At 46.9% G+C, this 22,306-nt stretch overlaps 1 protein-coding gene across 5 annotated transcripts in view; it reads left to right on the top strand.

The window, feature by feature from the left end:
* The window catches only part of CCDC88A (coiled-coil domain containing 88A), a 2,139,415-nt gene that overhangs the window by 1,008,169 nt on the left and 1,108,940 nt on the right, over positions 1–22,306 (top strand). For all 5 annotated transcript variants that reach the window (XM_069608255.1, XM_069608254.1, XM_069608253.1 and 2 more), the window contains exons 12-13: positions 21,636–21,780; positions 21,872–22,056. In XM_069608255.1, coding sequence (XP_069464356.1) covers positions 21,636–21,780; positions 21,872–22,056 — 330 coding nt within the window. The remainder of the gene's footprint in view (positions 1–21,635; positions 21,781–21,871; positions 22,057–22,306) is intronic.

Raw genomic sequence — 22,306 nt, 5'->3', positions numbered from 1 at the left:
CACTGACCAATTTGACATTTACTTGCCTTTATGGTCAGATTGGCCTGCCCAAGGCATGTAAAGTCACTATTGACTTTACTAGTCTTAAATTCTGAACAGAACCAGTACAAACCATCATATTGTGGACGTACTGGCTGGGGCAATTCAATTGCCCCGGGGTCTGTTAGTCGAGGGGGCACGTCTCCGTCCCCCCTGATCGAGTTTTGGCTGGTGGCAGTGGATACTACTTTTTATATTCAACCGCGAATATTTTCCTATGGGATTTCCCATTGTTTTAGGCTACTACCTTTATTTAATTATTTACGGTAGCCTCGAACATACCGCCGGTTTATTTAATTAATATGAATTCTCCGGTTGGTGTTTTTTGCCAAAACTTGATTCTAAAATGGCATTTGTGTTCTCTTCTGTGACTCCAACCCAAGTCGAGCCCTTTGTTCCACTTTTTGGCGGGCTTCTCCACAGAAGCCCTCCAAAGTGGTGCCACTCTGTCTGGGGTACTTAGGAGGGGTGGAGGGAAATTTAGGCACTCTGGACTGAGTTGCCTAGGCAACTCAAGTCGCACTCCATCCTGATTGGCCCAAGTGGTGAGCCGGTCGGCTTACCACTTAGCATGTTTGAGTGACAGCTAGGCTGAGTGAATGGGGGTTTGCTGCATAAAAGCAGGGCTTTGGGGACTGGAACTTCAGAAGTCGCCACAGGACCTAAGAATCCGACGAGGGAGAAGCTGAGCCGACCTGCCACGACACCACTACCGGTGGAGCCCTGCTGGACTGCCTCACCACTTTTCCCAACGACAGAGGAGATCTCCCACCGGAGAGTCTTCTTCCTTTGACTGGTGGGGATAACCAGTTTCACCGTCTTTTCGCTTTCCCGACGTACCTCGTGGCCGCCTTGCCCGTGCCAAGCACCCCGGCTACCGGGATACCACGTTTTACCACGACAGCCAAACAAAGGTACCACATTTAACCGGAAAACTCTGCGGCTGGTTTCTGCCCTGGTAGTGCAACGACCTTCATCTTTCCTCCAAGTCGAGATCTTCTCTTCCCCTGGACGACGAAGCAACTTGCACCCACTACCAGGAACAACTGCCACCGCTGGAGGATCCTTCCCACTTAAAGTACCGTGTCCCGCCTGGCTTCCCTTGCTACCGACTGTACGGGGTAGATTTAGCCCCCGGCTTTCGAACCTGGGTTAGTCTGGGACACCATGGCTAAACTTTCTTAAGCATCTCTAAACTCTTTTTGAACCCTCTGCAAGACTTTCTAAGCCTAGTGTAACTGTGTGATCTTGGGCGCATTTGTGCTCTGCTCTCTCTAAGAGTGGGCCCAGCCTTTGTACTTTGGCTCACCAGTGACTTTCGCTCTTCTGCCTTGCTTGTAGTGTTCCTGAAACTTAGAGTGGTGTACCTTTCCATATTCTGTCTTTCTCCCCCCCCTTTCTCACAAACTTATTGGAGTGTAATCTAGTTAAGCGCTCGCCTCTGTATGAAAATAAGTGGTGTTTTACTCTGACTTATCTGATAAGGAAAAAGGGGTGTATATATTACAATAGTAACTGTGTTTAGAATATTTTACAATAAGAGTGCTGGAGTGTTTCAAACTGTGTGTTTTTAAATAAATAATTATATACTTTGATACCAAAGCTCTGGTCAGTGTTTGCTTGTATTATTGTATCTGAGTGCCTATTGTGTATACTTTGCATACTGCCTAACTCTTCTTGAGGGAAGTCTGACTGCTCAGCCACAGCTACCAGGTAAATCTGGGTGGTACAGACTGCTACCAAGTGGGTTTACTGCCAACACCTGTAGTCTTAAATCTTTTGCAGTGGTCCCCAAGGGAACTGCACAGGTTTCTGCCTAACATTCACATTTGCTCTTCTCCCTCCTACCCTTCCTTTCGCTCCTCTCTAAAATCTTACCTCTTCCACTCACGTCCCTAGCACCCCACCTTCTCTACATCCTCTCTTCCCCCTTTACCCTTACCCCATACTCCTCCTCTTCCTTACCCTCTCCATCCCTCCTATCCCCTTCCTCCCTTCCCCGCTTGACTCTTGTCTCACTTTCTCCGCCCTTCTTCCCTCACATTCCTGCTCTTTCCCCCGTCCTTAACTCCCCTATCACCTACCACTCCCTTGTTCACCTCCCCCCTACTACACCCTCCTCTCCGCTGTAATATTGTAAGTTGTTCTTTATGCTGTTATCAATTTGTGGTTCAATTTTCATCTTATGCTTGCTGTGTGTTTATCTGTTCTCATGTAAAGCACTTTGGAGTAAAGGGCTATATAAATTCAATTAAATACAAATAAAATACAAATACTGAGGAACTTGGCTGAACCAAGTTTGTCCACCAGCTAATCTCTCCTAGGTAAATGATGGGCATCAGTCATGGTGACTGCATTAAGAGCTCTATAGTCCACACAGAATCCCAACTCTTTGGATCCTGGCTTTGGAACTAGTACAACAGGACTAGTCCAAGGACTTGTAGATGGCTCAATAACCCCAAGATCAAGCATATTGTTGACCTGTTCCTTTATGTGGGTCCTTGCATGGGCTGACATTCTGTAAACCCTGCTTTTGACAGGGAGACAGTCACCAGTGAGTATATCATGCTGTCCCCAAGGGGTCAAGCCTGGTGGTAGTGAACACAGAGGGGCAAATTGATTTAACAGAATTTTGCACTCCTCCTGTTGTTCCAGAGTCACATCAGAAGAGAGATTAACTCCTTCTATCTTTCCATCTAAAGGCTGTCCTCTGAGGAGGTCCGGCAGAGGTTCACTCTCATCCCCCTCCTGAGCAGAGACTAGAAGCAAAGCTCCCAGTTCTGGTCTAGAGACATAGGCCTTTAGGCGGTTGGAGTTAAAGACCCTGGGGGCCTCCTTAGGATTGCCTAAATCCACCAAATAATTGACCTCTCCAAGTTTTCCCAAAACCTTGAAGGGTCCAATCCATTCGTCCTGTAAGGCCTTCTGTCTTGTAGGTACCATAACTAGAACTAGCCATGTCAACCATGTCGGCCTTCTGGTCATGCCAATGTTTCACCAGAGCCTGACCTGCTTTCAAGTTATCAGAAGTTTCTGTCATCATGTGTGTCATTCTCCTTCGGAGACCTAACACATAGTCAGTGGCCCTCATTACGAGTTTGGAGGCAGCCATGCCATGGGCCAATAGAAATATAGAGAAATCCTTTCCTTGGTCTTAAAACTTAATTGACCTGCCAAAGGAATCTCATGGGCTCTCTGTAAAAACTGGTGTCTCATCTCCTGAGGCACTACAAGTCGTCTGTAGTCCCCTGGGGTAGACTCTATAGGCTCACTGTAGAGGAGGCCATCCTCCCAGTACAGCCTGGGTTTCCCTGGCTCTTGCCCTTCCAGCTGGGAAGCTGCCTGTTGGTGAAGTCCTTCAAGAGTAGGACCCTCTCTTTGACCTCTGCTGAAGTCTGCCCTACAGGGACCACCTTCTGCAAGCAAAGTCTGCAGCTCAGGATGGTCATTAGAATCCAGTTCTCCAACAGGGGGAAGGGCTTCTTCCAGCTCTGTGTCATCAGTAGCTGATTCACCATCCTCTGGTTGAACCTCACACTCAGCCTCAGCTGGTGTAGGAGTCACTGGTGTGACTTGGGACTGTCCTCTCGGGGATGTCCTGGTATTGCGCACAGGAGTGATACTTCTGTCCTGAGACCTTGAGTTTCCCCTTTGTCCCTTTCTTCCTGGAACCAGAAGGTTGTTCTTCCTGTGGACTGGGAGTTATAGGGATCTCTGTAACTTCCCATTGAGAGTTATTCAAAATGAGCTATCTGGCCTTCCTAGTCTGCTCCTGCTTCCTTTTACTGGGAGGCCTGGGGATGCTTGATAAGTGCCCAAGAGATTTTAAGTCGTCCCCAACAGGACTCTCCCAGGCACCTCATTTCATACACTGACATGTTTTCTGAGTCATATTGTTGCATTTGATTAGAGCTGGAAGTATTGGGACCATCTGGACAGGGCCTCCAGCAAGCTTATTGGGACCTTTGGGTGCCTTAGCAACATCATCAGGTTTGAAAAAGATTTCATCCACCACTGTAATGCTGTCCCCTGAGTCTCTAATGGCAGGGGATTCCTGACCATTCACAAGTACACGGTCCTTGTAATATTCTTTGGTATTATCTGGAATAGAGTTATACGCATCTAAATTCTGCTGTTCCCACAGACCCAGGGATACTAAAGAAACACTGGCAGAGACTCCAATGGGGTCTTCAGCCAGTAGATGAAAGTCATTGCCATATGAACTTCTCCCTCAGGGATAAGAGCTAAGGAGGCAGTGTGGACCCCTGAAGGCTTACCCTTGCATCTGGGATCCCCTTTCACATGGTTAGTTGACCCACAAGCATAACATTTTCCAAATGTTTTGACAAATGGGGGCTTCTACTGACCTCCCTCTGGTTTAGCACCAGAGGTTTCACTAGACTGACCTGGTTTCCCTATATGGCTTACCCTTCTTATGTTTGTGGCCCTCTTTTGGATGGGAGGTTTTAGAATTCTCTTTGTCATCTTTCTTGTGCTGCTTCCCCTCATCCTTTTTGTGAGTGGCCCCAGAATCCTTGTGAGTGGCCCTGTTGGCAACCCACAAGTCAGCAGCCTTTGCTAACTTCTTGGGATCAATCTCTTAAGAGTCAGCCAAGTACTGTCTCAGCTCAGGAGAGCAGGCATCAAAAATAGATTCCAACATAAATAGATTTCTCATTCCTTCAAAGGAGTTCACTCTGTAACCCTTAACCAAACCATCTAAGTTTTTCAAACATTCACACATCCAGGTAGCGCAAAACGTACCATCAGTCTTTTTGAGGGTCCTAACCCTCTTAAGGTACTTGGAAGGAGTTTTTCCAAATCTAGCTATCAAAGCTAGCTTCACATTCTCATACTCCAATCTTGTTCCCCCACCTCCATTACAGCATCCTGTGAAATTTGGGGGAGCCTAGACAAAAGCCAAGGAATCTACTGATTCCCTGTAAGACCCCGAATCCCATGATTATATTCAAAAGCACCCAACCAATCCAAAATATAAGTTTCACATCATACATACTCACTGCTTCTTTGGGCAGGCGAGGCCTCTTTGGACTGGAAGACATAGAGGACTCTGGGATAGAAATGTTTTCAAGAGACAATTTCTTCATTTCAAGAGCATGCTGCATTTCTAGTTCCCTCAGTTTGATGTCTTGATGTTTGGTTTCAGCTTGGACTTGTAGTCTTTTTAACTCTAATTCAAGTCTCATTTTTTCAAGAGACACAAATTCCGGACTCAGTGATGGACCTGGTGGGGTCCCAGTGGATACAGGTTGGGGCAAAAGGGCCTGTTGAGATAAAGAGAGGCTCTCTTCCTGAGACTCCTCTTCCTCCTCTGCGTCTTCCAAGACATTGGAGTTAGACTCTGAATTAACATCCTCATTTTCAGTTTCCACATTTCCTGAGTTAGTAGGTGTGACAGGCCTACTACCCAGACTTTGATTGTTCAACAATCTTTTAATCCGTTCATTTTTCTTTACTTTATCAGGGAGATTCCTGACTTTACACATTTCTTTCAGTTGATCTAGTGTTAAAATGATCAGGACTTCCTGCCTGAAGTTATCCATATTTGGCATGTTACAATTGCTGTTCTAGTGGAGCTTAGCCTTGGGAAGGTTTTAGTTGAACAAAAGCAGTGCAAATACAAAATGTAACAACTCTACAATCTATCCTCAATGCTTTGCCACCAGTGTAAGGTAATGATGTGGGGTAGTACCCTTAGGGTGCACTACAACAATCTCAGCCTCCTGGCAATAGGACCGAACCTTTGGTATAAGTCTGAACTACAAAGGTTGGTAGTGTGGTAGAGCAGCCAGGCCTATCTCAAGAGGGGTCAGTGTGAGCTGTAGAGTGGTTACACAAAGATTCACAGTGACAAGTGTTCAAACAAACAATTAAACTCAAGGTTTCTTGATAAAACAATTATTTATTTATTTACCAGTCAGTTTATTAAGCCTTCTTTAGAAGGGAGCAATATAATAGCAACACACAAATACCTTCAAAATACACACTCTTATTTCTTAAATCAGCAAGCACCCATTTGGGATGCCACACAGACACTTTCTACACACTCAGGTGACATCAATAGTTGGGACACTGTGGACATTGATATGTAACTGTTAGCATTTAGAATAGCACTGGGATGTGTTAAAGAAAAGGTTATTTAGAACAAACAAAAGATCACAAATATTCTTAAGCTAGCAAATACTTTTCAACCCTCATCAGAGTCAGAGGAGAGAAGAGTCTTTCAGTGAAACAGACTAGGCCAAGTTCAATAGGCAAAAGTCTATGGGCCTCATTACACGGTAGGCGGTAGGGGTTTACCGGTACCGGTAAGGGCACCGGTACCGGTAAACCCCTACCGCCTTATTACGAGTTCCCTTTGCGGGACCCGACTTTAACAGCTGGTTTTACCAGCCGTTAAAGTTGGGTGCCGCAAAGGGACCTCGGAGCTAATTACGGTACCGCAATTTGCGGTACCGTAATTAGCACCTTCCCCATTCCCATTATGCCCTATGGGGGCAAAAATGGGAATGGGGAAGAGCCTTGGTTAATGGGGAATTACCGCCCCCGCTCACCTTGGAGTAGGGCGGTAATTCCGCCATCCACCAAGGCGGACATGCTAATATACCTGCGGCAACCATGGCGCTGATAGCGCCATGGTTACCGCCTACCATCTAATGAGGCCCTATGTAGCTGAAGCACTTCTTGCAGGTAAGTGAGAAAAGTCTTTGCACAATGTTTTAGAAGTCTTTAGTGAATGTAAGTTCTCTTAGACTTTACAGTACCTTTAGTAAGAAGAAAATGCAGCAGATGACTTCTGTTCCTGTGCAGCTCTGCAGATCCTTGTGTTCCTGGGCCTCAGTCGTGGGGACAAGAGGGAGGACTTCTGGGACTCCTGCACTGCAATGGGATGGTTACCGACAGCAACCGGCAATCTTCAAACTATTGGCAATTCGGTGTTTCAGCTCCTGGCGTCTACCGCAAACAGCACCACCGCGGTTCCTGGCTGTCGAGATGGGCTTTCCTTGCATCTGGGGTCCAGCACTCTGTTGAGGGAGCTCAGGCTCGGTCAGTCCTGCTTCCTGTGAGTCTGGAAGATCTTCCTGGAGTTCTTGGCCAGCTTAAAAGCAACACACACATAAACTGGTGTTCCTCTCCCTGACGTTTCGGTTTCCAGCAGCAACTCTGTGGAAATTCAACCATCTCCGAGAAGGATGGCCAGATGGCTTACTTTGGAGTTGATTGGTCCCACTAACTCAAATCGAGAAGTCGTCCTTGCCGGGGCTTCTCTGTCGATACGAATTTGTAGTTTCAGCACAGCAGCAGAGCTTCACTGGGCAAACCAACGGTCCAGGTGTTGCAGCAGGCGTTCTCTTCAAGTTCTTTGGATTCCTTCATCCAGTGGTTGACTCTGCCTTCCAAGCAAAAAAGCCTTGCCTTTTATGCAGGTTTCTCCCATTCATTCCAGCTTGGCTGTCAAACACCCAGCAGGGTGGCTGTTCTTGCCGGACAGCCAGTCGTCCAATCACCTAGGAGTGCATTCCTGTCTCCTAGGAGACTAAGCACAGGGAGTTTCAGGCACCTCCCTCACTTTCTGCCCCCACCAGACACCCTGGAGCCAGAGGCGAGCTTCACTCGTGAATCCCGCCAAAGACAAAACGAACAAAGGGTCCAAACCCGGTTTGGCGTGCAGAGTAATTCTCAAGAAGGACCTTTCCACAAAGAAATAGCGAAAAAAGAAGACCTGCAGCTGCGAAAGTAGCCCCATGGTAAAGACACACTGCGGTAGTAAAAAGTAAACCACTTCCACCAGCCATTCATCGAGGAATGGGTAACATAAAATTGTTACATGAGAAGCTAGACAAAGGGGATACTATTTAACCCCTCCAGCACCCTATGATAAGATAGTGTGTGCTGGGTCTAGAAATGTATAAGTGTAAGTAAAGTCAATTTCTCTCTACTTATCTTGGAAACAGTAGTTATCCAAGAGAAAGGTAGTTAAACCTTTGGGGAAATCTGAAAGACTTCCCTGTAGCACTACACTGAAGGTGCTGTGTGGTACAATGTAAAAAGATGCCTAGGGAGTTTGTCAGACTCCAAAAAAAAAAACACAGAGTTAAACTCACATTAAAATACATGAGAGAGTGGGAAAAGAGGGTCTCACTCTCTCCATGTAAAAATGAAAAAGTTCTAGAGTCCAGCAAAAGAGCTGGGGGTCTCTAAGGTAGAGAGGAATTAGCACATTTCTGAGAATTCTCCCTAACAAAAGCCTATTGAGGAATCAGTTCTGTTTGGCAAAGCTATAGATGAAGATTTAGAGATAGTGAAAAAGGAACACTACATGCTTAAGAACCTAAGTCAAATTTCTTACATGCCATTCATCTAACGCAGAGTTTTTAACACCTGCCGTTCTTTTCGCTCCAGACTCACACTTTTTGGGTTCTCATCTGGGTCCTCTTCCTGGTACGCACTCCACGGTACACAATCTACCTGCCAAACCTGTCAACACTGTGGTTTCAGATGAGGCAAGGGTAGAGGTAGGAGCACAGCCTCTACAGACCCTCCTCCCCACAATAAATGACTTACCCATCAGGGTCCCTTCCCATGCATCGCCAGTAGGAGGACAAATTACATCATTCACCCACGCATGGGAGGAGATAGCCTCAGATCAGTGGGTGTTACATACAGTTCCTTCAAAGACCCCATTACCAGCCGCCAAAACCGAGGAGGATATTGCTAGAACCCCAGCTCATCCTACAAGCAGAAGTCAAGACCCTAGTACAGAAATGAGTGATAGAACTCGTCCCTGTTCTAGAGGTAAACAAAAGTATCCTTTCATTGTACTTCCTTGTACCCAAGAAGGGCTTTCCCATGTTCCCTGTGTTAGATCTACGTCTTGCAAAAAAGTATGGCAAGCCACAAAAATTCAGGATGACAACTTTCATAGTTCAATTTTGCCAGCACACAGGAAATTCCTAAGTTTCAAAATAGAAGACACTCACTACCAACTCAAGGTGCTTCCCTTTAGCATAGCCTCAGCGCCAAGGATGTTCACCAAAGTTCTGCTCAGACAGTTCATTCCAGTGTACCCTTTTCTGGACGACTGACTCAACACAGGAGACACATCTCAAGCGTGTCTAAGAAACATCCAAAATACAATCAACTGTTCCAACTAGGGTTCTCAATCAACAAGAAAAACTCCAGTCTTGTTCCCAGCCAAGTGAAACAGTTTCTTGGGGCTCTAATTCGGACAAAAGACACACTTGTCTACCCCTCCGATGAGAGGGTCCAAAACATGCTATTCCAAATTCCACAATATGCAGCCGGTCGTCAGATAACCGTACAAAAGTCTATGCGCCTACTCGGAATGATTTACCTAATGCCACACGCCCGCTTGCATATGCGTCCGATTCAACAGTGGCTCGCGAGACAGGCAACCGGTCAGTGGGACGATCTAGTGGTTGTCACGCAGTCCCTTGTACTATTTCTGCGGTGGCGGACAAAAGAGAATCTTTTGTTGGGAAAATCATTCACCACCCCCACAGTTGAAGCCACTCAAACCACAGACGCATCCTTGTCAGGGTGCGAGGCGCACTTTCTTCACCATACGGCTCACAGCGTGTTCACTCAGTCGTTAGCAGACATGCACATCAACCTTTTGGAACTACTAGCAGTGTTCAAAGCCCTGAAAGCCTTCAAACATCAGCTGCATGGGAAAACAGCCCTACGCCTAACACACAGCACAACAGCCATGTTCTATATAAACAAACCAGGTGGGACACAGTCACCAGGTCTGTCCAAACTATCCCAGAACATATGGAATTGGGCACTAAGACACATGTTCCTCCTGTCCCAACATGTTCCAGGGGAACACAGTTTTCTAGAAGATGTGCTCAGCAGAAACGTACAACGTCCTGTAGAACACAAATTGCACTTGCACCCAAACATTGACACAGCGTCTTATCAGACTGGCGCCATCCAGAAATCGATCTCTTTGCATAACTGGAGAACGCACAATACTCAAACTACGCCTCCAGGTATCCCCAAACAAAATCCAAGGGGAACGCCCTGTGTATGACTTGGTCAGGGAAATTTGCTTACGCTTTTCCCCCCTGACTCCTCTCCTCAACATGATAGTCCACAAGATGCCCTAGGAACAAGTCAAACTTATCCTCATAGTACCAATGTGAGGCCATTAACCGTGGTTATCACATATAATGAGAATGTCACTCTGCCCTCCAGTCAAACTACTGTGCCCTTACAACATGCTGTCCCAAAATCAGGGTCAACACTGCATCCATGACCTCAGACACTGAACTGAGTTCATAGAGTTTGGACATTTAAATCAGCCACAAATATGTATGGACATCATTAAGGAAGCATATAAACCCAATACCAGACACTGTTATTTCAATAAATGGAAACACTTTGTCATTTGGTGTAATTCATGTAGCATCAATCCAATTGACTGCACACCTTCTCATGTTGTTCTATAACTACTTTACCTCTTATACTCCGGGCTAGTCTTCAGTTCACTGTACGTTCATCTAGCTGCTCTTTCTGCATACACCACCTCTCAGAGTAAGGGTTGATGGTGGAAGGTCCCTGTCATTAATGCCTTCATGGAAGGAGTCAAAAGATTGCACCTTCCAATTTCAAATCCAACTCCAGGATGGGACTTGAATGTTTTCCTTGCTAAACTTATGGGCCCGATGAGCCGATGCATAAAACCAGTCTTAAGTGCCTTACTTATACGACTGATTTCCTCATGGCTATTACATCAATAAGGAGGGTGAGTGAACTGCAGGCTCTCTCAGTTCAAGGTCCATTTGTCTCCTGGTGACATGGTATCAAGAGAGATGACACAGACAACCAAAGGTATATTCTCAGTAGCTTTATTAAGACTCAGGATGGAATAACGCCTAACTAACCCTATACTATGGTGGGATTTCCCTGCCTAAAGAAATCTCAGGAATGTCTATGGGCCTCATTACGAGTGTGGCGGTCCGGAAACAAGGGTGCCGAAAGCTTAGCAGCACCCTTGTTTTTGTACCACCACACTACAAGTCTGCATGCAGGGGCCATTGCCCCTGGCAGGTCTGACCCTGCCAGGCGCAACAGCCCAGTAGGCAGATTTGTCACAGAAGCACCGGCACCATTAGCAATGCTGCAGGTGCTTCCAGGTCCCCATTCCCGTGGAGTCCTGTGGGACCCGACAGGAATGTGGACTAACCAAATCCGACGCCTGACTTCCGCCCCGCCGGGACTTGTAATGTTCCCTTGGCACCGGGAAGTCAGGCACCGGAAACAGTGTTTCGGGGTCGCCGGCAACCCGCCGACCTCGTAATAAGACCCTATGTCAGGAAGCCCAAAAGCAAGAGTGAGTCTGTGTCTAAACCTATGTTCTCCTCACAATTTCAAAAACTAGTGGGGGAATGCTCTCAACCAAAAACAGTGTTCCAAAAGAAATGTTCAAGTTGTGGCAATTTAAGTTTATTTTTGGTTCTCTGTTTCATCACAGTTCCAAAGCCACCTCTTTTCAGTTCTGTTTCAAAGTCAATACAATTCCAATATAGCCTTTTCCATCCAACACTAAGCAAGTTCTGAAGCAAGTTACCTTTTGTCGTTCTGCCGGTTTCACAGTGTACATGCAAGCGGTTTCACTTCCCCGAGTTCAAAGGCAACAAAGGTCTCTTCAAAATGGTAGTCTTGGAACTCCTTTCTCCAAGACAAATGGAACAATGGTGGTCTTGGAGCTCTCTTCCCCAAATCTCTTCATTTAAGAAGGATAAAAACACATAGAACACATAGAGTTTCAACAATAAACAACAACAGCACCAAATTACACTACAATCATTACTCCATTGTTAAAATCATCTAGATAAAACAACAGTTTATAAAATAGATCACTGAAAATTCATCAAAGGGATAAAACAGGATTCAAAAATGTAAAGGTTGATCTGTAGTACAAACAGGCAATCCAATGAGCAAAACATTCAGAGGTGCAATTCTTCGTCAAGAATGTTCCATCAATCCTTGAAGTGTTTCTTAATTTGTTGCCACAGGCAATACAATGCAAAATGGACTGATTCTGACTCTGTATTCAGACAATAGTTCCAAAATTGGACCGTCTTGATGGAATCATAATGGCTCACAAACTGCCCCAGCATGCACATGTAAGTAGGTCCCAGCCTTATACACTCAGTAAAAACATGCCAAGCAGTTGCTAATGTATCCTGTAATCTACATATGCAGCATATTCTGTGCTCAATGGGTATCTTGGTGTAGGCGCTTTGTATCACCAGCAACGGTAGTTACTGATACTGAGTTGAAGCATTACGTTTCGATCCGCCTGGTTGGAACTTTGGAGTAAGTATGGTTGCGTTCTAAGCTATGAATGAGTTACGCTAGCCACATACTTATAATTTTGTAGGGTGTTTAGATCCCACTGTTCTAATTTTATCTTGTATATATTCTTGATCATCTCAAAACTGGTACACCTTTCAACGTTTGGGCACCAGTCAATACTGGCAAAGCATTCTTCATTCAACTTTACAAAACCACATTTTCTGCTCTTAACTATAGACTCTGTATCATAGTTGCTGACTAACATACCCAACAGTGGGAATTAGTGATTAGTTCTTGATTTTATATACATTGTCCACACCTGATTACTGAGCGACACCAGGCCCAGCTCCAGACCTATATATGCCATCGGGGTGGAGGGTGCCAAGTTCAGTATTCTCCTCCAGAAGACACCCTCCAAAATATTGAGCCATTTCAAGTCCCTCATGGCAAGTGCCTCCAGCTCGTATAATATGGCAGGGCAGAAACACTGCTTGTAAAGCTTGAGGATGCCCCCAATAGAGTAGCCCGCAGTTTGCTTAGAGAATGTATTCATAAATATAGTAAGATGACGGGCTCTGCTTTTTTTCTCTCTTTATTGTTAAGGTAATCCCCACTTGTCCTCAGATCCAGTCCCAAATATGAGTAACTCTCCACGTTTTCAATATTTCCAAAGTCGGATCTCAGGACAACACGATTTATACTCATACGTCCCATCCCCTTTCCTCCATCCTTGTGGGCGTCCCCAAACACAGGGACGGTATTGGAACCCTTGGCAGTGAAAAATTGAGCTTCCCCTTTAAATTTAGTATAGCGTGTGGGGGCACGGCCTCGGGCGTGGGAACGCCCTGCCGAGACCCCACCCTCCGGCGCCTCACCTCAGTCCCTTTTTCTGCACGGATGTGTCGGACCTGAGAGCCAGTGCTGAAACTTTTTTAGCTTTCCGCTTGCTGGCAGTTGTTTTTTCCAATTCTTATTTCTCTTCCCTTCTGTGCCCCGCCTCCCCCGGTGCATGTCGGACGCAGGCGGCTTCACGAGGTGTTCCTCATGCGACCGTTCATTCCCGGCGTCAGACCCCCATGCACTCTGTCTTGAGTGCTTGGGGCCCGACCACCGCTGGGACTCATGTTCGGCCTGCAGGGCTCTCGGTGACAGGGCATTGAAGAATCGTTTTGTCGTGGTGGAGGGAGATCTTTTACACTTCTCCTCCTCCCCACCTTAGGGACTTTGTCTCCAGGACCTCTTGTCAAGACAAGCTTAGGTCCTCTGTTCAGCATGGCTCCACAGCGCAGCGACTCCTTCCCTGGGTTTCCCATGGATCGGTGTTCCTCGGATTCAGGTTCTGGCAGGCCCAGGGCCTTTAAGGATACTGGCTCCCAAGCCAAGGGGCCTGGGGGCTCTTCTAGGCGGTCTGGGGACAGACCTGAGGCCTTCCAGGCTACCGGATCCCAAGCTGAGGGGCTCAGGGCCCTATCAGGCTGTCCTCGGATGGACAATCGGGCTCGTCTTCTAATACACTAGGGGGTAAGGGATCATTGAGTGCCACCTCCAAGAGTCTGTCCTGGGCTAGAACCAGCACAGCTACTGGCTCCTAGCCTACTGGACCTCTCTCTGAGGCCATGAATAAGGGTGTTACAACTACCGGCCAGCAGAATGAGGGCTCAGCGGCTACCAGAGGGATCTCTGAGGTTGACGCTTCTGCTTCGGGTGCAAGACCCAAGCTGTATCCTCTCGTGTCTGAGGCCTCTCTTGGCTCAGGGCATTCACGCCCTGCCAACAGACTTCAAAAAGGCAGAGCAGCATGTGGTGGAGCCTGCCAGGCAGGCACCATCTTGGATCCAGATCAAGGCCTGCCACTGCTTTCGCCCATTGAATGGGCTTTCTAGGATGATCCCAGATCCCTTCCCTCTAGTGGTGGGGGCTGGGAAGAGGATGAGGATGCAGAGGAGGAAGCACTCGAAGAAGCGGTCCCCCCAGGGCTACATCTACCCATCACAGCCGTACTGCTACATGCACCAGGCACCTCATCCCTTTAACCCGGAGCAGAGGCTTGTGAAGACCGCTTCTTTGAGCGCTTCCTCCTCTTCATGCATTCCCCTCAGATGAAGTGGCTCCTGAAGGACATTGTGAAGGAGGTCCTCCCTCAGGTGGCACCGCCTCTGCCCCCTCCTCTGGGTACTCCTCCTGTTCCTCCTGCGCTCCTGGTTCCGGCTCCTCCTCCAGTTCAGGCCCCACTGGTTGTTCTGACCCCTCCTGTACCACCAACGCCTTGCCCTCAGCAGCCGTTGGACCTATCCGTGGCACCGGACCTGGGGGAAACTCTTCCGGCACATGTGTCCCAGGGCCCGGATTCCCCTCGGTCTGTAACAGAAAGGGTTTGGTGGGACAATGGCGACAATGATTTTATTTATTTTTAAATTTCTTTATTGGCATTTGTTATAGGTACAACAGCAGTATGGCGCTGGTGGCCTACTGCGACATAGCGTGTCTTGGATGATGTATAACAAGGTAGAAACGATAAACCAACATTAACATAAACATTTAACAATAACAGTGATTGTCTCCATGTGATTTGATGAACAGTTCAGAGTGGGAGGATTATAGAAGGGTAGAGCAGGAGGGGCAAGGGAAAGGTAGGGCAGGGGGAGGAATGTGGAATTAGGGGTCAGGTTCTGATTCAGGCAGTAGCATGCTTAGGTACCATTGGGAGTAGCGAGTTCAGGCAATATAGAAGTAAATCGTTCAAGGAGGTTTCTCATCATCAGAGGGTTGGAACATCACCCACGTCAGGGCTTTCCAAGCGTCTAGTGCCTGACTCGCATCTTCAGGGGATTTAGCAACGCTGTCTTCCCAGGCCGTAGTTTCTGCCCCCACCCAGCGCTCACAATCCCAATACCATGCTTGGAATTGTGGGCCGCCTGGTTGTTTCCATGCCATTGCAATGGTCCTTTTATTTAGAATGCACACCATGTCCATGAGCTTCACAGTGTATTTGATTTTAGCGAGTCTAGGGTAAGTTCCCAAAAGGCATTCACTGGGGGTCTATTCGTATCTGGACATGCCTGCCCTCCTGCAGGTTTGCTCCCCCTTGGCCCAAAGCCGCCGGACCTTGGTGCATTCCCAGAACATGTGTAGGAGATCTGCCTTGTCTCTGCTACACCAGGGGCAGTTATGGTGAGGTTGTTTACTGAACTTCGCCAGTCTATATGGAGTTAGGTAGGTGCGTTATAGCACGTTCAATTGGATTACTCTAAACCTGGAATTCCTGGATACCTCTTTGGGGAACGCCAGGGCTTTCTCCCATTCCTTGTCGGTCATTTCGCACCCCAGTTCCTTGTCCCACTTAGATTTCAGGTCGGAGCTGCGGGGATTAGGCCTGTCTATTAAATGGCTGTATATTTGGGACACCGGTTTCCAGCCCTCTCCCAGGTTATACAATAGTGTTACAAAGGGGTTGGCCTCGGGTTCCTCAGGCCATGCATCCCATTTGGCTCGTGCCAGTTTGCGAATCCTCTGATACCACAGGAATTAGCCCCTGGGTATGCCATCTTCAGATTGCAGGGAAGAGAAGTCACGGGAAGGAGCCTTCCCTGTATAAGTCTAGCCACGTGTAGACCCCTTTCCTTTCCCAGTGTCTGATGGTCGCTAAGTCGACACTGGTCTTACATAGATCTGAGATCAACAGAATATCTGGGGCGTATGTGTGTCCTAAGTGAAGGAGCGACTTTGCCCTGTGCCATACTTGCCTTCCCAGGGTGACCAGTAAAGGTGCTTCGCTCAGAAGGTGTTGGGGTGCCCAGATGAGTTGCTTCAGCTGCACTGGGGCGATTGGGTGCTGTAGTAATGCTGTTTCAGAAGTGGCTTCATCAGCCAACCATTTGGCTGCAAAGCTGAGCTGGGCTGCCAAGTAGTATTTCTCTAGGTCGGGGAGTTGAATACCGGCCTGTCTGCACGGGAGAGTTAGTGTGGTTAGCGCCATCTTGTGTCTGCCTTTACCCCATAGGAAATCCCTGAATATCGTCTCGAGTAAGCGAAAGAAGGGGGCTTTAATATAGTAATGTTCGTTTTGGAATCCATAGAGGAACCTGGGGAGGACAATAATTTTAATGATGGACGCTCTACCCATCATAGACAGAGGGAGCTTAGACCAAAAACCTATCGATTTGCGTAAAGGGGGTAGCGCCGCCAAGGTATTATTCTCGTGCATTAGCTCAGGAGTGTGCATTATGTTGACTCCGAGGTAGCGGAATGTGGTCAGTTGCCATTGTACGCCTAATAGGGGTAGGTCTTCAATGTGTTTGTTTCTGAGGTCTGCCAGTGGGAAGAGGCAGGATTTACGTCTGCTGAACCATATTCCAGAAACTTTTGCAAAATTGTCCAAAACCTTTAGCATAGTCGGCACGTTCAGGTATGGGTCCCTCACATATAGGGGGACATTGTCTGCGTATAGGGAGATTATGTGGTTTACCCCGCCCAATTGTATGCCTGCATCGAAGAATTGTTTTCTCAAGTAGATGGCAACAGGTTCTAGCCCAAGTATATAGAGCATGGGGGAAAGCGGGCAGCCTTGCCTGGTGCCCCTTTCTATGTGCCACGCCGTAGAAACGAGCCTCCCGGATTTTACTCGTGCCTTTGGCTTGGTGTAAAGCACTTCGACCCATCTAATACATTTCTCCCCGAAGCCAAAACCTCTGAGGACTGCTAGCAGCCATTCCCAGTAGATGGAATCGAATGCCTTAATAGCATCTAAGGATAACAGTGCATATGAACCCCCGTTTCGGTTGGCCTGGGACATAACGTGCTGTTGCCTGCGAAGGTTAGCAGTGGTGTTGCGGCCTGGCACAAAGCCGTTTTGGTCTGTGTGTACTATCCCTCCTATCAACCTAGAGAGCCTTCTGTCTAGGATCGTGGTCAGTATTTTAATGTCATAGTTGAGCATTGCAAGTGGACGATAGGAGTCACAATCGTCCGCAGGTTTGTTGGGTTTAAGCATCGGGACCACCAGTGTCTCGCGCATGCTCTCTGGCAGAATCCCCAAATCATATGCCTCTTGAAAGACCTTGTGCAATAATGGGGTTAGAGTTGGTTCGTAGGTCTTATAAAATTCCGAGGGTAGCCCGTCGCTGCCCGGGGCCTTACATGTGGCCAGGGATTTAATTGCCTCAGATATGTCTTCCATGGTGATGTCTGCATCTAGGGCTTCGCTGTGTGCGGGTGATAACCTGGGCAGCTCTATCGCTTCCAGTGTGTCTGAGATCTCGTCTGGGGGCACCTGGGCGTTATGTGAGTATAGTTGGGCATAAAATTGTTTGAAGGTGTCATTAATGCTTTGCTGGGTCTGGTGCAGTGCACTATTTTCACTTTTCAGGGCCATGGTTATATGCCTGGGGCGTTCTTTTTTGCAGAGCCAGGCTAGGAGTCGGCTAGGCTTGTCTGCCTCGGTGTGCGCCCTATTGGTTCTAGTGGTGTAGTCATACTTGGCTAGCCTGCCCCAGGCTTCCTTGCATTCAGTTCTGATCTGCTTGAGATTTTCTTCATCCCGCTGGGTGCCCTGGGTGTCGGATTCTAGCTTCTCAATCTCATTTTCCCATTATTCTAGTTCAGATCGTAATTGTCTCCTGATGCCACCAGCTTTTTTGCTATAATTTCTCCCCGTTTTACCACTTTCATATAGTTCTCTAGGGGTCTTTCAATGCTTCCATGGGCATTCTCCATGTCGGTATTGGGGATCTGGGTCCTGTAATGTTCCACTCTACCATTAGGGGTGAGTGGTCGGAGATGGTCCGACCCAGGTATTAAGCCACATCAATTTGGGGTAGGTGTTCCCTACCAGTGAAAACGTAATCAATCCTGGTGTGGAGGCTATGTGGGGATGAATAAAAGGAGTAGCCTCTTTCGTCTGGGTGTAACTCTCGCCAGACATTCACTAGATCTAGGCGGTTAAGCATGGTATTCAGTGCCGTAGTGGGCGCTGTCGGGCCGCTGGGGAGGGGTGTGGACCTGTCAAGCTCCGGGTTTCTCACACAATTAAAATCACCCCCCTCCCCAGAAAAAAAATCCATTCTTATATTGTGTGACCTTGGCGTACATTAGGTTTAGGTGGGCTGGTACGTTGTTGTTGGGGAGGTGTGCGTTCGCAATGCATACTTCAGTTTGTTCAATATGACCCCATAGTTTCACGTACCTTCTTTCTGGATCCGACTCGGTCTTGGTTAGTTGGAAGGGGAGTTGAGGGCTGATCCATGTGACCACCCCTCTGGCATATTTGGAGTATGTGGCCCCAAACCCCTGCCCGCCCCAGTGCCTTTGTAACGTTGCAGTAGATTCCTTTGTAAGATGGGTTTCCTGTAACAGGGCTACCCCGATCTTCTTCCTGTGCAGGTAGGATTTAATCCTATTTCTACAAAGGTAGGTGCCCAGCCCCCTCACATTCCAGGTTAACACTTTGATGCATGTAGCCATGATAATTTTGGGAAGAGTTCCAGTGTTCCTTTCACATTGTCATTCTCGCCTTTAGTGGTGGTCAGGGAGTGTGGTCGTCTCACCTCTGGGTCGCCTGGTTCCGGATTGCCCACTTCTCCCCCTTGTGTCCTCGCCAGAGGTGCTGCATCATATCTTGGAGACTTTTCAACTGTTTCAACTTTCATTCCAACGAATGAGTTAAAAAACTTCAACAACATTGAACTGCCCCCAGCAGTTGCATTGAAGGGGCAACGCTCAGGGGCTCCCGCACCTCGTAGGCCTATCCAGGTCGTTTGGCGCGGGTGTAGTGCTGGCAACAGGCCCGCACAAATTCCAGTGGGGTGGATTGTAGCAGTTCTCATGTGTGGTCGCATGAACTCCCGTCCATGGTGGCAAAATCTACAGTTGCGGCGATGGGCTGTCTTCCGAGTCCAGTGCCATGATGTCTTGTCTTACAGTTGCTTGTTCTGTGGGGTCAATGATCTGCACTTAACCCTTAAGTTCATGGGACGCGTTTGTCATCTTCGGCCAAGTTAGTGTGCTCTAGCCACATGTTGGCTGCAGCTGTGGTTTCCAAGAAGACCGTTTTTCCTTTATAGAGCACCTTGAGGCGTGAGGGGTATAGCAACATATATTTAAGATTGAGTCTACGCAGCCTAGCTTTCACCGGTACAAACGAATTTCTTGCGCGTTGCACATTAGGGGTATAGTCAGGGTCTATGACGATCTTGGAATCATTTCGTTTAATCTCACCTCCTTCTCTCGAGAACTGAAGTATTGTCTCTCTGTTTTGAAAGTTTAGGATTTTCGCAATCTTGGGCGTGGGTACGATCCCGGTGGGGGCCTTTTCTGTAGAGATCTGTGGGCTGTCTCCACTGAGAATCCCTGGGAGAGTTTGCCACCTTAATTTTCCTGTAGTATCATGGATTCCACGTATTCGGTTGGGTTTGTTCCTTCCATGTGTTCCTGAATTCCTAGTATAAGTATGGTGGTTCCAGCACATCCTGCATGCTCACTGTACAGCACGCCTGCCACAAGATGTGGTGCCTCCAGCTCCACCTGGTGGCCAATTGGGATCAGGAGTCAGGGTCTCAGTTGGACAGGATCCCAATACCACTGCACCTGCTGCTCGATCTTTGCTCGTGGCTGATGGATGGCAATGTCTCAGTGGGAGCCCCTTTCACCAGTTCGGAGACTACCCTGTTGGTCACGACAGACTCCTCTCTTTCGGGCTGGGGGGCGAGGGCTATGTGATTCATGGAGCGTGGTCCAGGTCGTAAGCCCTCATGCATTTCCATCTACTTGTGCTCAGCGAAGTGGGCCTGGCCCTCAGGGCATTTTTACCCCATCAGAGACAAGTTGGCTCTGGTCAGGACAGTCAACTCTGCTACAATGTTTTACCTGAACAAGCAGGGTGGCACCCGTCCCCACCTCCCCCCCCCTCCTCTGCATGGAGGCGGTTTCGATCTGGGAATGTGCCCTGGCAGAGAGGATTTGGATTTCGGCATCCATGTGTGTTCAAAGGGGACTGTGGTGAGATATCAGAGGGCAGAGCCTCTGCGGTGCATTCCCACACCTGAGGCTGCGCCCCACACCTATGCTAAATTTAAAGGGGCAGCTCAATTTTTTGCTGCCAAAAGTTCTGGTACTGTCCCCATGTTGGGGGACGCCCACAAGGATGGAGGAAAGGGGAGTAGGGACAATGAGTACTCTATTCAATATGGTGAGTAACTTTAATTATCCTTACCAGCTGGATCCCCTATGCTTGTTGAGCTGAGTTTTTTAAGTGTAAGTGCAGGCTATCCTCAAAATGAATGCTATGTGATTTAAGGATTGTATTTTTAAGGAAGTATTAATAACAGTAATTTAAATGTGTATGAAATACTAATTCACCAAAATTCCCCACTCATTACAGCACTCTATGATGCCAGTCTTTATTTTTTTTATTTTTTATTTTTATCAGTATTTGGTTTATTACAAACCTTTCACATACATTCCATTTACAAAAAAATAGAATATCCAATACATGTCTTGGCTATTGCAATTCGATAAAAAGAATGATCCATTTACATTAAATCACCCTAGGGTTCACTATTCATTTCCACTGTAGTGTCGAGAATAGAGATCATCAAGTTTGCTAAATATGTTCCCATAAATTGAACATTGAATACAGTTTTACTTTTTCTGCCACAGATGAGGAAGGGAAGGAGAGAAAGAGGATTATCATTAGACTTGATTAAAAGGGAATGTACATGGGACTATATCGTTCCAAAGTTTCATCATGGTGAAAATCATATTATGTTCCCCCAACAATAACAGGTTCCACCATTTTTCTGCCTCCAAGGTCGTCAGTACACATATCAAACGGTCCCTGAGTTTATTTCTAGTAGCAGTCAGCATGGCACATTCAATCATCAAGTGTTTTGATGTTTCAATTGAATCCGGCACCTCGTAAAATCTACAGGTCAGAGATTGCACATTTAGCTGCCTTTGCCGGCCTTAGGCTTCCCACGTAAGAAGGAGAAGACAGTCTTTATTCTGATCTCTTTAAGCGTGGCAAACTAATGTCGCTCGTCGCACCCACATGCTGAGCAAGACGTACAGATAGTACATTCTAAATAGTTAAATAAAATGTAAAGCAATTGCTTCTGTCTGATTTCATTCAGTTTGAAAAGTTTGTCTCTCCATTCAGATCATCACTCTTCCTACTTAATGTGCAATGCTGCTTTATAATGAACATATTACCGAATATTATCATAACATGCTTTATTTTTTTCTTTTTTTTTTAGGAACGTGATATGGACAGAAAGAAGATTGAGGAATTAATGGAAGAAAACATGACACTTGAAATGGCTCAGAAACAAAGTATGGATGAATCCTTGCATCTTGGCTGGGAATTAGAGCAACTATCCAAGACTAGTGAGCTCCCAGAAGGTAGGCAAACATCACAGTTCCCAGTAGCATGTATAAGTTCAACTGGCACCTTGCCTATATTGAGTACATTTTATGTTCTTTAATTTTACAGCACCACAACAGTCCCTTGGCCATGAAGTTAATGAATTAACATCAAGCAGATTGCTGAAGTTGGAAATGGAAAACCAAAACTTGCTGAAGACTGTGGAGGAGCTTCACAATGCAATGGGTATTGCAGAAGGTAGCAGTTCAAAGATTCTGAAAGTAGAAAAAGAAAACCAAAGATTAAACAAAAAGGTAGTGACTGCATTACACCCTCTATGAAGTTTTTTCTCCGTGCGGAATGAGTCATTGGCACTGTACAAGAATGATTCAAATCTTGTTAAAATATTGATGTGTTTTAAAAAGGTTGCATCCATTTACATGATAAAACTGAAAGGTAATGTGTGGTTATCCTTTTGCGTGTGTCTTTGTGCACCTGAATCGCCATTTGCTTAATTAGTCTATTGTTGCAAATGATTTTAGGGGGAAATGAAGTTCTGATACA

Source organism: Ambystoma mexicanum, chromosome 4q (genome assembly GCF_040938575.1).
Source record: "Ambystoma mexicanum isolate Mex_15411 chromosome 4q, UKY_AmexF1_1, whole genome shotgun sequence".
NCBI classification, from domain to species: Eukaryota; Metazoa; Chordata; class Amphibia; order Caudata; family Ambystomatidae; genus Ambystoma; species Ambystoma mexicanum.
The sequence above is the reverse complement of the archived record's forward strand: the minus strand, read 5'-3'. Positions and strand labels throughout refer to the sequence as shown.